The sequence below is a fragment of the Nycticebus coucang genome, chromosome X (assembly GCF_027406575.1).
Source record: "Nycticebus coucang isolate mNycCou1 chromosome X, mNycCou1.pri, whole genome shotgun sequence".
NCBI lineage: Eukaryota > Metazoa > Chordata > Mammalia > Primates > Lorisidae > Nycticebus > Nycticebus coucang.
The window spans coordinates 88,618,702-88,633,931 of NC_069804.1; the positions used below are offsets into that span (position 1 = coordinate 88,618,702).

Genomic DNA, 15,230 nt, shown 5'->3' on the forward strand with positions numbered 1-15,230 from the left:
CCCCTCAGAAAAACATTTAATCCATTTGTACACTGCTGTTTTCTTTATGGCATTATCCCCATAAACTTGGACTAATGTGTTCCTGGTTTCACTTTCACTCTTGCCAAATTTAACAAGAAATTTACGAATTCATGAATTTTTTTAACAAGAAATTTAAGAATGCTTGTTGCTCTAATTCAAGCTCTGACATTCTCACAATAACACACAAAAACATGAAATAATGCATAACATTCAGTAAGACACTGCCACTCATTGACATGAACACAGCTGTGAGACACTGACATACCAAAGTTGTGAAACCTTACTGTTTGTACAGTGATGCAAACCTAAGTGCATGGTGGCAACTGTCAAACCTCATAAAAGGATTGACCTATTTTACTGTTAGAGTAAGTATCTAAAGTTTCACTACATGTTACCCTCAAAGGAAATAATGGTTACTAAGGCATATAAGTAACTGCCTTTAAAGTTTTGTTTGGGGCACATAAATAAGGATCTGATTTTATGGTAACAGAAGGAAATAAGCATAGCTCAAGGCCAGGTAATAAAGTTTCATCTACCTGTTACGGCTTCTGGATGGTAAGCAGCTTTTGTATCAAGTACGGGCTGGTAGTCATGCTTGACTTAAATGAGTTATACAGCTGTCGGAAGCAGGAAATGGTGCTAGATTATACAGACAACCAAAACTAACACAACCACACATAAGCTTCCTGGCATGTAAATTCTTTTTGAGGTCAGAGATCTCCTTTTACAGAATTTTTTATTTTTTTAATTGAGACAAAGTCTCACTATGTCACCTTGGGTAGAGTGCCGTGGCGTCACAGCTCACAGCAACCTCCAACTCTTGGGCTTAAGTGATTTCTCTTGCTTCAGCCTCCCAAGTAGCTGGGAATACTGGCGCCCACCACAATGCCCGGCTATTTTTTTGTTGTAGATGTCATTGTTGGTTAGCTGGCCCAGGCCGGGTTCAAACCTGCCAACTTCGATGTATGTGGCAGGCGCCACAACCACTGTGCTACAGGCACCAAGCTGCCTTTTACAGAATTTTGTATATAACAGATTCAAAAAACCAAACTTCTTGACCTCCCTATATTAAATGACTAAATGTTCAAAAGAACTACCTTTAAATAGGACATCAAAGGCTATACATTTTCTATGAAACAGTATGTGTACAGATTTTCAAAGCTGTGAAAATGCAATAACTAGCACAACACATTTTGGTCACTTTATTAAATGACATTAAATAGTTTAAGTTTCAACTACTAAACAGCACTTTGAATGGTGAAAACACAGATAGTATATTGTCATACTTGAATGCTTTTCTTTAAAAACACAATTCCAGTCCTTATATATATTACAAAACAGCCTTAAAGGAAGAAGTGACACCTTTCTACAGTACTTAAGATACTCAATAACAGAAATGAAAAGCAGTCTAACAGAAACAAAGGCAAGTCTTCACAGCTGTATGATTTCAGCAGCCAAAGCTGGATGATGGACTGAAACATTACTATATAACTGGGACAAAAACATACAATATCACAATACTAAGCAAAAACGCTTTACACCCAAAGAAATAAAACAGGTTACAAAATGTGGAGAATTTAGCAGGCAAAACTGTATTACAAGCAACATTTTAAATCATCATTTTTAAGCCATTGCAACTATTTAAAACATCTAAAACAAATATAAAAATGAACTTTTTAGTATTTTATTGATGTTATTTTGTCCTTAAATATTTGTTAAAGCTTGATGTTACACTCAAAGTACATATTATGTAGCTAAAATGTCAAGTGAAAAGAGTGTATGCAAAGTGGTCCAAGTTTTATTTCAAACTCTGATTTCCAATTAATCCTTCTAAATATTATTAAGTCATAATTTTATCCATTGTGGAAAAGGTTTAGACAGTTGCCTAAAATTTTCACATCTGTGTCTTTGAGTAAATAATTAGACCATGTTGAAAATTCCTACTAAATTCCTACTAAATCAGGTTTAAAGTATTCTGGACTTGTACACATACCAACTGATAACAGTTAGCTAGAGCATACTGCCTTTAAATATTTATCTCATAAATCTTGTCTTTTTCATTGCTTCTAAAAGTAAACACATATCTACCCCCTAATTAAATAAATTTGATTACATGGCTGGAAATATATCCAAATATACAGAATTTGATAGTGATATCTTGTCACAGGAAGGTGGGAGAGGGATAGCTCCACCAAACCTCACAAATTCTAGATCACAAACCTAGTGTTTTGGGTATGTTTTACCACTAAGTTATTCCAAGATAAAAAGGGAAATCTCCTAATCATCCAAATAACTCAAAACAATTTTAGTTAATGTTAAACTCATTCTAATCCAGTGATACCTAGAGCAAATCTTATGCCCAGATTTCTTGTTTTCTGGGATTCTTTAGCTGTTTTCACTACCTGTTACATCACCAACTCAAAATGATTTTGACATATTGAGTTGACTCCCATAGTCAAAAATAATATTTTTCTTTAAGAATTAAAGTAACCAAATTATACATGAATAAAATTATAGGTCATTTTTACAGACCTGGTTTAAGAAAAAATGTAATGATTTTCTAGTAAAACCTCATAAAAGGGTATTAAATGAATTAATTTTGAGAAAAAAAATTGCCTCACAAATCTAAACTAACCTAAAAACATTGTACTTTGTAACAATTTAAGAGAATGTAAGGGAACTGGGGGGAAAGAATATGATGAAAAAGAATATGATGATGAGAGAAAAGAAGAAAGCATAGAAGTCAGTGATCCTTATCTTTAAGAGGAATTATTTCACAATACTGACAGTACTGGAATTGTTAAAGCACATTCCTCATGTGAACTTAGTCAGCAATGGTTCTGCCATTTTGATGTTTATAAACCAGGGTGTGAATCTAACAACCACAACTTCAGTATTAACCTCCTAAAATGCTAGAACTTGATTTTCTTAGTCCACATCCCACTGCCAGCAACAGGATGAAGCACTAGCACTGGCACCATGCAGTTAAGAGATATGCTTTGTATTAGTGCCAGGAGAGAGAAAATTCGTACGTGGAAGATAATACACAACCCTGAAATTTTACCAGTAATTATTTCAGCACATATAACTGAAAATAAAAAAAAAAGAAATGGCAGAAGGACTAAAGAAGGAAAAGGAATTCTCTTCTTAGGCTGTACTTAAGGCTGTTTATACAATGCTAAGATAACTGTTAAGACTCCTCCAACTTTAGAGCAGTAGTATTTAAGAATATTGCACACAATTCTGTCAAAGATAACCTTTAGTTTCTAACTTTTCAGTCACAGAGATGATATAGCAGGAGCCCTATTTCAGACTTCAGTCAAAAGAATATTAAAACCATTTCAGTCACTTTAATCAAGACATGGATTAAGTACAAAAGTATTTTATAACTTGAGGAATCAACTCTGAGAACTCAGCTGTGTGTTTTTATTTAAAGAATGAATGTATAAATTTTTATTCTTTCCTAAATTCATTAATTTTATCACAATTTTATGGTTGCTAAAAGCAGACATAAAAATTTAGAGAGGAAATCTGTGGAGCTGTTACTGTTATGGAAGGACTTGTTTTCACTGAAAACAATTTGAAATATCTTCTGTACTCAATGTGTATAAGAAGATTCTAGGCAACATCACTGATAAATGTCAGGGGAGAAATGTTATGCCCTATTTAAAAAAAAAAAATTTAAACTAACATGGAAGATTGGCATTTAAGGGGACCAAACTATTTATACAGTTGAGTTCTGTTAAGTCATTGATTCCTAAAAAAATAAAAGATCTTTCTATGATTTTAACAATCCTTTAAGCTTTTAGTGCAAAATCACATTGATTTCCCTTGGGAAGGTCCTGGATTTTTGCTCCTCATTGGGGGTGGTGCACGCTGTAATGGTGGTGGCTGCATACCACCAGCCACTGACTGATACATTCCTCTCATATCAATCTGCTGGTAGTTAGATGGATTCATGATTAGATTTGGAGGCTTTGGCATCATGAGGTGACCCAGTGTGGCTTGTTGATAAGTCATTTGTTGCTGCTGCTGCTGATTGTATTGCTGTTGGAGCCTTCTGTTCATAAGTATTCGTTGAACACAACTGATTAACTATAAAGAGAAAAGGAAGATGTTACAAGTACATGACCCGTCTCAAAGAAGCAAGTAACAAGTTTTGGGTTAAAATCAATTTGTTAAGGTGATACCATAACAAAAGCAAAACACATTATTGTTTATTATTATCACCATTATAAATTTGATGGCATTCACAGGACCATTACTGTAGAAATCAGTAACACCATTTAGGGCTAAATTCTTTTAATGACTTGACTATTGTATTCTAAGTAACTTTTAGGGTAATTGCCATAGCAACCTGTCCTGCACTGTGATTAGTCTCAACTATTATTTACAGCATTTTTTGTCAAGTCTTCCGCTTTTGAATATTTCATATGATGACCTAGAAATAAATATTTTAGTGACAAACACCAAAGGGAAAAGCACTTGCAGTAGGAATAATTCCTACCTGGAATGTCTCAAATTTCCTATGATAATTTAAAACCATATAATTTTGCAGTGTTTTCTAAGTAAAATTCATGCCACAGAAATTGATTCCCTGGTTCAACAGTCGAAATTTCTCAGTGCAGGTAGCTAGCAGGTGACTATTTTGGGAAAGATCTTGGAATATGCTAGCCTTTTAAAGAATCATATAATTTAGTAAAAACTTATATACCATCCCTAGCTCTACTTTTTATTCTCTAAATACTTGAATTGTATACTACTTAGAAGTTGTTCAGAAATGGCAAATGTGGTAAAAATCTGGCAAAAAATTCTATTTAGATGTCCAGGATATATGAAAAATAAAATTATATGGAATAGGTCCTATATAAACTTTAGGGAGACTCATTTGTGAAGCTATTACTCCTTTGTAACAGTTAGTGCCTTTAGCTGACATTACTAGGTTTCTGACAAATTTTCTTCAATAATCAACAACCATCTATCCCTCCTGGGATGTTATTGGCACAGCTGTTACACATAATCATTATTATAAATTCAAGACAATTAATGATAACCTTCTTACCATCTGTTGTTTTGTCAATACATCATTGTAGATTGCTTCTCTTCGTTTAACATCAAGCTCTTGGCTGGCTTGTCTACTTAATGCTAACGCCTGTACTTGGGCCTCTGAAAGATTCATGTTCTCCTTCCACTAAAAGAAAAATTGTCTATTTACTCTTACTGTACAATTGAGGAAAAATAATTAAAGCACTTAAACATATACTCAGGACTTTTCAAGTTTTTCCCTCCATCATTTCTTTTCTAAGGAAAACAATGAAGTAGAAGCAGGGTACTAAGCTGTCCATTGTTATACATGGGTTTGCTACCTCTGGAATGAAATAACTGTTTGGATTTAGTTTGTACTACTAGAAATTAAAATATGTTTACGTAAGCAATGATTTTACTCATTTTTTTGTGCCAACATCTTTGTAAAATTGCTGAGTTACAGCTTGCAATATTATCCAGTTTATTAGTGTTTTACTATTGCAAATTCAGTTATAAGATGTGAACCAAACAACAATAAAAATTAAAAATTAAAATAAATGGTGGGCTGGGGAGAACACAAATTGGAGGTTTGAATGAGACAACTGCCAATTAGCTTACTACAGCTGAAATTATATCTTCAAGAGGCTGAATCCTCACTGCTGTCACACTGTTTGTTGCTTCCACAACTTTTTCTCTTCCTTGATTAATGAGGTCCTAGAAGAGTACAATAAATAAGTTAAATAGGGCAGAAAGAAGCACTGTTTTAAAATATAGGGGTCCTTCCTCTTACCACTTTATAGTACTTATATTTAAAATCCTTTTAGTAATTGAAGAGAACAACAACATTCAGCATCAATATAGTGCGGCAAAACTCATCAATGCCAACAGGGTCTTGTTAGCTGCCCTGTTTCCCCGAAAAAATAAGACAGTGTCTTATTTTAAGGTGTGCTCCCAAAGATGCGCTAGGTCTTATTGTCAGGGGACGTCTTTTCCTATAAGTAGGTCTTATTTTCCGAGGATGTCTTATTTTCGGGAAAATAGGGTAGATAAAAGTCTGGGTTTTAATGCACCAATATTTTATTAATTTCAATGAACCTATAGGCACATTTTAAAAAGGAAAGCACAGATTCAATTAAGTTATTAAATTATTGGTATAATAAAATCCAATCTTTCTTATTTGACAATTGGTTCTAGTTTAAATTCTTATTTCATAATGTTGGGCATTATCATCTATTTAATGGTACATCTACACTGCATTAGAATGTAAATTAATGTGTGCATTTATCTTACTTTCAAACATTAAACAAGCAATTTGTTTATTCCAAATATTTTAAAACGGAAGTATTATTGCCAAAGCTAGTCAGCTGCCCTATTGTTCTTTAATTAAAATAATTCAAACTACATTAATTCAAGGTCTGATTCCCTTGTGCTCTGAACAAACCATATTTCACTATATGTTGGTTCAAAAAGGTCAACAAATAAAAGTGAAATTTCTTGTATATTTAGAGGTAATCTTTTGGAGAATGTGGTATTCCTGCATAGGGACGCTCAACAATAAGGCACTTGAAATTGCCTTTAATTCATGTTAAACTACCTTTGTATTTCACAACTTACCTCCAGCTGTTGATTACTCATTGCTGACAGGGCTCCCAAATTGAAAGGAATATAAGGAGTTTGAGAATTGAAACTGACAGGGGGTAAATTGGTCCCAGCTGGTATGTTGAAACGCATGGTCAATCCCTAAAAACAAAAAATTACGCACTTTTCACATTGTGATTTAAAACATGAAATTCTACATCACCTACTGGTTTAGAAAAGAATTCACATTCTCAGATATAGGACAGTATTAACACTCTTCCACACACAAACAAAACATCCTTTTCACCCAAAACTAAGATCTTATTACACAGTAAAGCTTTACCCCTTCTTTTTTCCCCCCTGATAATTCCCATCAAGTGGGGCAACTCAGAGAATTCTGATGAGACTCCTAACATCACATTAACGTTGAAGGGGTTTGGTACAACGAGTTAGGAGTTTAAAAGAGATTCAGGTATTAGGATAAGGTGTCTCATGCTCAAGCATATTTTTGCTCAAGTGGGTTGGTATTTAAAAGAGACATGGAATTACTTTCAATAAAGATGCTGTTGGAGATTGGCATTGGAATATTTCCATGTTCTAATAGCCAAAATTTAGAATTCATGGTGCACATGTTAAAACAATTACTCCCATCTCCAAACTCTAGCGTCCCATATGTTTGTTTCTGCAGAGAGGGTATTGATGGGAGTCAAGTGATGTTAAATATGTAACTTCCTACTCAACTCTCAATTCAGCAAATGCTAAGCAGAAATGAGGTTATGATTATTATTATTTTTTTTTTTGTAGAGACAGAGTCTCACCTTATCGCCCTTGGTAGAGTGCCATGGCGTCACACAGCTCACAGCAACCTCCAACTCCAGGGCCCAGGCGATTCTCCTGCCTCAGCCTCCCGAGTAGCTGGGACCACAGGTGCCCGCCACAACACCCGGCTATTTTTTGGTTGCAGTTTGGCCGGGGCCGGGTTTGAACCCGCCACCCTCGGTATATGGGTCCGGCACCCTACCCGCTGAGCCACAGGTGCCGCCCGAGGTTATGATTCTTTTTTTTTTTTTGTAGAGACAGAGTCTCACTTTATGGCCCTCGGTAGAGTGCCGTGGCCTCACACAGCTCACAGCAACCTCCAACTCCTGGGCTTAAGCGATTCTCTTGCCTCAGCCTCCCGAGTAGCTGGGACTACAGTATAAGTATCATTTTCTCATGTCCCCCCCTCACTATACCACTGATGGCAGCCAAAGACAATAAATAAATTCTTATAATTGGGGACTCTGTTCTTAAAGACCCACAGTATTTACCATTTCGAATGTGACCCTTTTCCTCCTCACTGCTCTCCCAAACAATATAAAACAAAAAGCAGGGCAACGCCTGTGGCTCAAAGGAGTAGGGCTCTGGCCCCATATGCCAGAGGTGGTGGGTTCAAGCCCAACCCCGGCCAAAAACTGCAAAAAAAAAGGCATTTTGAATGAATTACCTTCTTCTCTGCTTCATACTCAGCCCAGGCTGCTTTTCTTTCTTCTTCAGTTAACTCTTCTTCTTCTTTGTGGTCCAAAAGAGAATCATGTTCGTGATATCCTACAATGTGTTCTTTATGTATCTGAAGAAGTTCTGCAAGTATGGTGTCCTGTTTAGAGTTGAAATAAAAGAAAATTACTTTCTCCCTCAGGATTGTATGTCCAAAGTTCCACTGCCAATTGATAGACTAGAAACTAGAAACTGACTACTATACATATTACTGATATCTATATATCTATATCTACATATAAAAAAATAAATTACCTAGAAAACAGCCACAAAACATGGAATACCAGCCTCTTAGGTTAAGAACTTCACTTTTATACAATGTTTCAGGGATTCAATTTTTTTTTAATTACCACTTTTCAGCTTTTGAGGTCTTTTTTCCCAAGTTCAAAAAAAATTTCATATACATTTTGTTTTGTGCTTAGTTTTGAGTTGATAAATACTAATACAAACTGTTTTAAGTTAGTGATTACATTGAATGCCCATGTAAAAGTCATAGCAACTCCTGTTTATACATAACAAATAACCTTATTTACACAATCACTTTAGCTGTTAACCATTATACCAACAAAAACAAATCTAATCTAAATAGTTACAGCTCAACTGGCACATATAGCCTTTATATTCCAATTGCAGGAAGTCAAATATAAATTATACCATGATGACCCATGGGTCAAATTTCAATAGGTATTTGCTATAAATTTTTCAATTTATTATCGTAGTGTCTTTTAGAAGAAATCATGGGGCAATGCCCATAGCTCACTGGGTAGGGCGCCAGCCACATACACTAAGGATGGCAGTTCGAACCCGGCCCAGGACAGCTAAAACAACGACGACAACTCGACAACTGCAACAACAATAACAAAAACAATAACAAAAAATAGCCGGGCATTGGTGCCTGTAGTCCCAGCTACTTGGGAGGCTGAGGCAAGAGAATTGCTTAAGCCAAAGAGTTGGAGGTTGCTGTGAGCTGTGATGCCACAGCACTCTACCCAGGGCGACAGCTTTAGACTCTGTCTCAAAAAAAAAAAAAAAAAAAGAAAGAAAAAGAAAAGTAACAAAGAAAAAAGATATAAAAGAAACCATGGTGTCTGAAGTCAGTCTCTTAAAAACATAAAAGCTTAAATATTTCTATAATACTCAGAAGACTAAAACTCTTGCTCTGTGTAATTATGACTATGAGAGTGAGACACAGAGAGAAGTGGGGGATGAGATTAAATTTAAAATATTCCCAAGGAACATAAATAAAATATTCCCAAGGATTATCCATAGCTTTTTGACAAGTGTTCCTAGAACATACTTTCTAAATTGAGCATGAATTTAGTGAAGGAACATAATTACTGATCAAATGAAGGTACAGGAGGTATATAGCACATTACATTCAAATTTTTTCTGCACCTAGTGATGCTTAATGCACCTTAAGTTTTTGCATAGACAAAGCCCACATTTGAAAAGATTTATGTCTTTACATATTCAACTATACCTAGAGTATAGGGTTAAAAAAATGGTAGGAACTCAATGTCATAAATAACTGAAAACAAAAACTCAAATCCTGAGGCCCTTGAGTTTTTCTCTATACAACAACAAATACTGAAACTAATTCCAAATACTCTGCTATTTAATATTTTGTAAACAAATTTTTATCCTGTTACCCAATAAACATTTGAAATAGCTACTTCCTTTGGAAGGAAAAGTAACTAATTTTGTTAATAGATACAGCTATAACTGAGACATAATACATTTTGAAATATAAGTGTGTACTATTTCCTTTGCCAAAAATAGAAAACATTAAAATACTATACTAAACAAGAGGGCTCAACAATGTCTACTGGTAGAATATATACATACTAACAGGTTAAATTCCTTTGAAATGTTAACATTTCTCTTATACATTAGTGTAGAAATCTCTCATCAAAGCTGACTTCTCTGGCCTATGCCACATGACAGGTTTATCATTACCAGATGGATTTCCAAAGTCCAGAATTATTGACCAGACAAGCAGGCAGCAATAGACCAGTCTACATTAATTCACTCCATTCATGTGTAACTCCTATGCCTACCTCCCTACATGAAGTATGACTCAAGAGAGATAAAATAATAAACACATAAACAGAAGCAAAATAAAAGACCATATAATCATCACAAGAGATGAAGACAAAGCATTTGACAAAATTCAACACCCTTTCATGATAAAAATCTTCAATAAACTAGGCACAGACAGCACATACCTCAAAATTATAAAAGCTATGTATGACAATGGGCCGGGTTGGGTAGCTAATGCCTGTAAACCCAGCACTCTGAGAGGCCACGGTGGGTGGACTGCCTGATCTCACAGGTTCAAGACCAGCCTGAACAAGTGCGAGACCTCGTCTCTACAAATAGCTGGGCATTGTGGCAGGTGCCTATAGGCCCAGGTACTTGGGGAGGCTGAGGCAAGAGAATCGCTTGAGCCCAAGAGCTTGAGGTTGCTGTGAGCCATGATGCCATAGCACTCTATCAAGGGTGACAAAGTGAGGTTCTGTCTCAAAGAAAAAAAAAAAAAGCTATATATGACAAACCCACGGCCTAAATCATAATGAGTGGGGAAAATCTGAAAGCATTCCCCTGAAGAATTACAACAAGATAAGGAAGCCCACTGTGAACACTTCTATTTAATGTAGTGATGGAAGTCCTAGCCAGAGTAATCAGGCAAGAGAAAGAAATAAAGGGGGCTGGATGCAGTGACTCACGACTGTAATCCTAGCATTCTGGGAGGCTGAGCTTGCTTGAGCTCAAGAGTCAAAGGAGACTACCCTGAGCAACAGTGAGACCCAGTCTCTACTAAAAATAGAAAAATTAGCCTGGCGTCCTGGCGGGCACCTGTAGTCCCAGCTCCTCAGGAGGCTAAGGCAAGAGTATTGTTCAAGTTCAAGAGTTTGTGGTTGCTGTGAGTTATGAAGATGCCGCAGCACTCTGCCCAGGGTACATGAGTGAGACTATGTCTCAAAAAAAAAAAAAAAAAAAAAACAAGAAAGAAAACAAATAAAAAGGGTATTCAAATTGGGACAGAGGAAGTCAAACTATTGCTTTTCGCTGATAATAATATCTAGTACCTAGAAAACCCCAAATGAATCCTGTAATCAATAAATAAATTTGTTGTGTAGAGACAGAATTTTGTGAAAAAGAAAAAAAAAGATAAATAAATTTAGTAAAGTCTCGGGTGACAAAAATCAAAGTACACAGCATTTCCATACACTAATAACAGTCAAGTTGAGAGTCAAATCAAAGACTTGAGATCATTTACAATAGCTACAAAGAAAATAAAATACCTGGGAATATACTTAACTAAAGAGGTGAAAGATCTCTCAAAGAGAACTGCGAAACACTGAGGAAAATCCCAGATGACACAAACAAATGGAAAAACACTTCATGCTCACTTATTGGTAGAATCAACTTTGTTAAAATGTCCATAATATCCAAAGTGATTTACAGATTCAATGCAATCTCCATGTAAATACCAATGTCACATTTTATAGAGCTAGAAAAAAATGGTTCTATGCTTCCTTTGCAATAAGAAAAGAGCCTATAACTAAAGCAATCTTACACAAAAGAGCTAACTGGACGCATCACATTACCAGACTTCAAACTATATTACAAGGCCATAATAACTAAAACAGCATGATATTGGTACAAAAAAAAAAACAACAAAACAGAAACAGACCAATGGAGCAGAATAGAGATCTTAAATATAAAACCATCTACCTGCAAGCAATTCATCTTTGAAAAAGCAGACAACAAAACACAATGGAGAAGGGGAGGGGTAAGATGGTCAACAGGAGCCACCTTTCAACAGAAGCTCCAGTCCAGAGGGAGAGATAATGGCCAGAATGAACCAAATAAAGCTGAAGATCAAGAGCTGAGCTAAGAAAGAAGATTGAAAAGTGCACATCATCCCTGCTGAGGCATGCTGCAACTCCAGGGAAGCAAATTTCAGGTACAAGACCCAAGAGGACAACAGTCCGACCCCTCCTCCAAGAGAGTAGCTCACTGTGTGATCTCTACAAATGAGTAGTGAACAAAAGACCTCTCGTATCACCTCATGGGAGAGAATCGATGAAGGCTGGGACTCCTTCTCCAGAGAGATCCGGCTGTGAGCCTGCACATTCTCTTGCCCAGCATAAAAGATTAACAAATATTTTCCCTTCCATTCTGAACTCCCAGCCCACCCACCACTCCTCACCTGGCGGTCTAGAAGCCCACCCCCTGCAGATACCAGAGTGTCCAGAGGTTCGTTGCTAGGGAGGGGCATTGCATGGGCCACAGCGGTGCAGCTGCACTGAAACTGTGACTCAACTAGAAGTGGAGAGAGATGGAGGGAAGAGGATTGACTGGCCCAGTGCTGCAAAAGTGCGTATCAGCAGTGGGCAGAGGCCTGGGAACCACATGGTGGGTAGAGGGGAAAGAATCCCCTCGGAGGCACCTGCCACACAACAGCAATGATAATAGTGCTTTGCCGCTGGGGTCAAATTTTGCAGATACACTTCCCCAATTCTGTGGATCGCCAGAAGGAACCAGACCTCGCCCTATAGGGGTACCAGAGAAGGAGTGAGGCTGGGGCAGAGGTATGGTCTCTGAGAAAAAAAAGGGTCTACTTCCCCCTGCCTGTTGGTGGCAGAGTGTGGTGGCTTGGCCGAGGAGGCATTGACTCCCCTTTGACTCTGGCAGGTGCAAATCCCTGGCATATTTGCTCATTGGGGGGATTTGGGCCATAGCTCCATGGGGTTACCAATGACCAGGCATGGCATACATGTAAGGTGGGGAAGAAGGCGCCAACACCTCTGGACTTTTTTTTTTTTGAGACAGAGTCTCACTATGTCACCCTGGGTAGAGTGCCATGGTGTCACAGCTCAGAGCAACCTCAAACTCTTGGTCTTAAGCGATTCTCTTGCCTCAGCCTCCCAAGTAGCTGGGACTACAGGTGCCTGCCAAAATGCCCAGCTATGTTTTGGTTGTAGTTGTCATTGTTCTTGGCAGGCCTGGGTGGGTCCTGCTGGCTGCGGTGTATGTGGTCGGTGCCCTAGCTTTTGAGCTATAGGCACCAAACCTGGACTAACTCTTTTGCTGGGTGGGCCTTTCTGACTCTATGGAGCACCAGAGTGAGTCACACTTAAGCTGCCAGTGGAACCCTGCTGTCTGATAGCTGGAGACCTTCTGAATTCTCCCACTGGAACAGCAACTGTGCTGACTGGGACAACTGGTTTGGAACTCTTGACCTGGACCAGCCACCCAGGGACCCTCCAAGGTTGAACCCTGGTTGTGTTCTAGTGGGAGGGACTGATTCACCTCTTACAGTTGTTGGCCTTTAGGGGGGAATGGGGTGTCTTCGTTGCTTGTATTTCTCTCCAGCTGAGATTTCAGCCCAAAGCCACTGACTCACAGGGATTGGATAGAGGCTGGCTGAATACAAGGCAAAGGCATCTAGCCCCATCACGCCAAGTACATCCCCAGAGTCTCAGGCTGCAGGACTGAAAGGGACCTTCGTGAAGCTGTAAGGGGAAAGCCACAGTCTCCAGTCTCAGCTCTTTGGTAAAGGGCTGGTTAACTACAACTCCTGGAGCCCTCAATCCAATCTCACCTTACCAGCTTCACTAGCCAAACTGTAAAAAAAAATAATAATCATGCGACAGAACCAGCAGAAAATCTCTAGCAACATGAATAATCACAATAGATCAACTCCCCCAACACACAACAAAGGAGATACAACAGAAGATGCCATTGATAAACAAGTGGCTGAAATGTCAGAAATAGAATTCGGAACATGGATGGCAAATAAGATAAATAGAATGGAAGTAAAGTTGGAATTAGAAATTCAAGGAGTAGTTCAAAGATTGTCTCAAGAAATCAATGAATTCAAATAAAAAAATCTCCAAGGATTTGGGCATAATGAGAAGAGAAACTGCAGAGCTCAAAGAAATGAAAAACTTAATCAAGGAGCTTTGTAATACAGTAGAAACCCTCAGTACTAGAGTGGAGCAGGCAGAAGAAAGGATCTCTGACATTTAAGACAAAGCTTTTGAACACTCCCAAATGCTCAAAGAGGCAGAGAAGTGGAGAGGAAAAAATGGATCATTCCCTGAGAGAGTTGTGCGACCACTCCAAAAGGGCAAACATTCGCCTTATATTAATTCCTGAAGGAGAACAGGATAGTCCGAAAGGTACAGATGCTCTACTCCAAGATATAATGGAGGAGAAATTCCCAAGCATGGCAAGAGATAGGGAAATTCAGATAGCAGACAGTTTCAGAACCCCAGCATGACTCAATCCAAATAAAGCATCTCCTAGACACACTGTAATTAATTTTTCCAAAGTTAATATGAAGGAGAAAATTCTGCAAGCAGCCAGATGTAAGAAAAGTATAACCTACAAGGGGAAGAATATTAGAATGACTGCAGATCTCTCAGCTGAAACTTTTCAAGCCAGAAGAGGATGGTCAGTGACCTTCAATCTCCTAAAACTTTCAGCCTGGGATCAGTATCCAGATAAACTGAGTTTCATTTGTGATGGAGAAATCAAATACTTTACCAACTTAACCATGTTGAAGAAATCTGCCATAATTAAACCAGCTCTTTAGGATATTCTCAGACCAATTTTCCATAATGACCAGCCAACAGTCTACCACCAATGTAAACTCACCCAGAAAGCCTTGAACAAAAACTAACATCCACAATGATGAAAGGATCAAAAATACCATTGGACACTTGAAAAACATGACAACCAAAACACTACCATGCTTATCATTACTCTCAATTAATGTGAGTCCCTTAAACTGTCCTCTAAAGAGGCACAGGTTGCCTGACGGGATACAAAAACTCAGGCGAAATATCTGTTGCATACAAGAATCTTACCTTAAAGGATAAAAATCTTACCTTAAAGGATAAAAATAGACTGAGGGTGAAGGGATGGCCATCTATAATTCAGGCAAATGGAAATCAGAAAAAAAGCAGGGGTTGCGATTTTATTTGCAGATATAATAGGCTTTAAACCAACAAAGGCAAAAAAAGATAAGGATGGTCACTTTATATCTGCCAAGGGAA

At 37.7% G+C, this 15,230-nt stretch overlaps 1 protein-coding gene across 10 annotated transcripts in view; it reads right to left on the reverse strand.

The window, feature by feature from the left end:
* Positions 1-1,208: 1,208 nt before the first annotated feature.
* Positions 1,209-15,230, reverse strand: part of ATRX (ATRX chromatin remodeler) — a 357,519-nt gene continuing 343,497 nt past the window's right edge. For all 10 annotated transcript variants that reach the window (XM_053579351.1, XM_053579357.1, XM_053579356.1 and 7 more), the window contains 5 exons: positions 8,111-8,260; positions 6,661-6,786; positions 5,665-5,760; positions 5,084-5,212; positions 1,209-4,116 (listed from right to left, as the gene is read on the reverse strand). In XM_053579351.1, the coding sequence (XP_053435326.1) occupies positions 3,838-4,116; positions 5,084-5,212; positions 5,665-5,760; positions 6,661-6,786; positions 8,111-8,260 (780 nt within the window). In that variant the 3' untranslated portion in view covers positions 1,209-3,837. The remainder of the gene's footprint in view (positions 4,117-5,083; positions 5,213-5,664; positions 5,761-6,660; positions 6,787-8,110; positions 8,261-15,230) is intronic.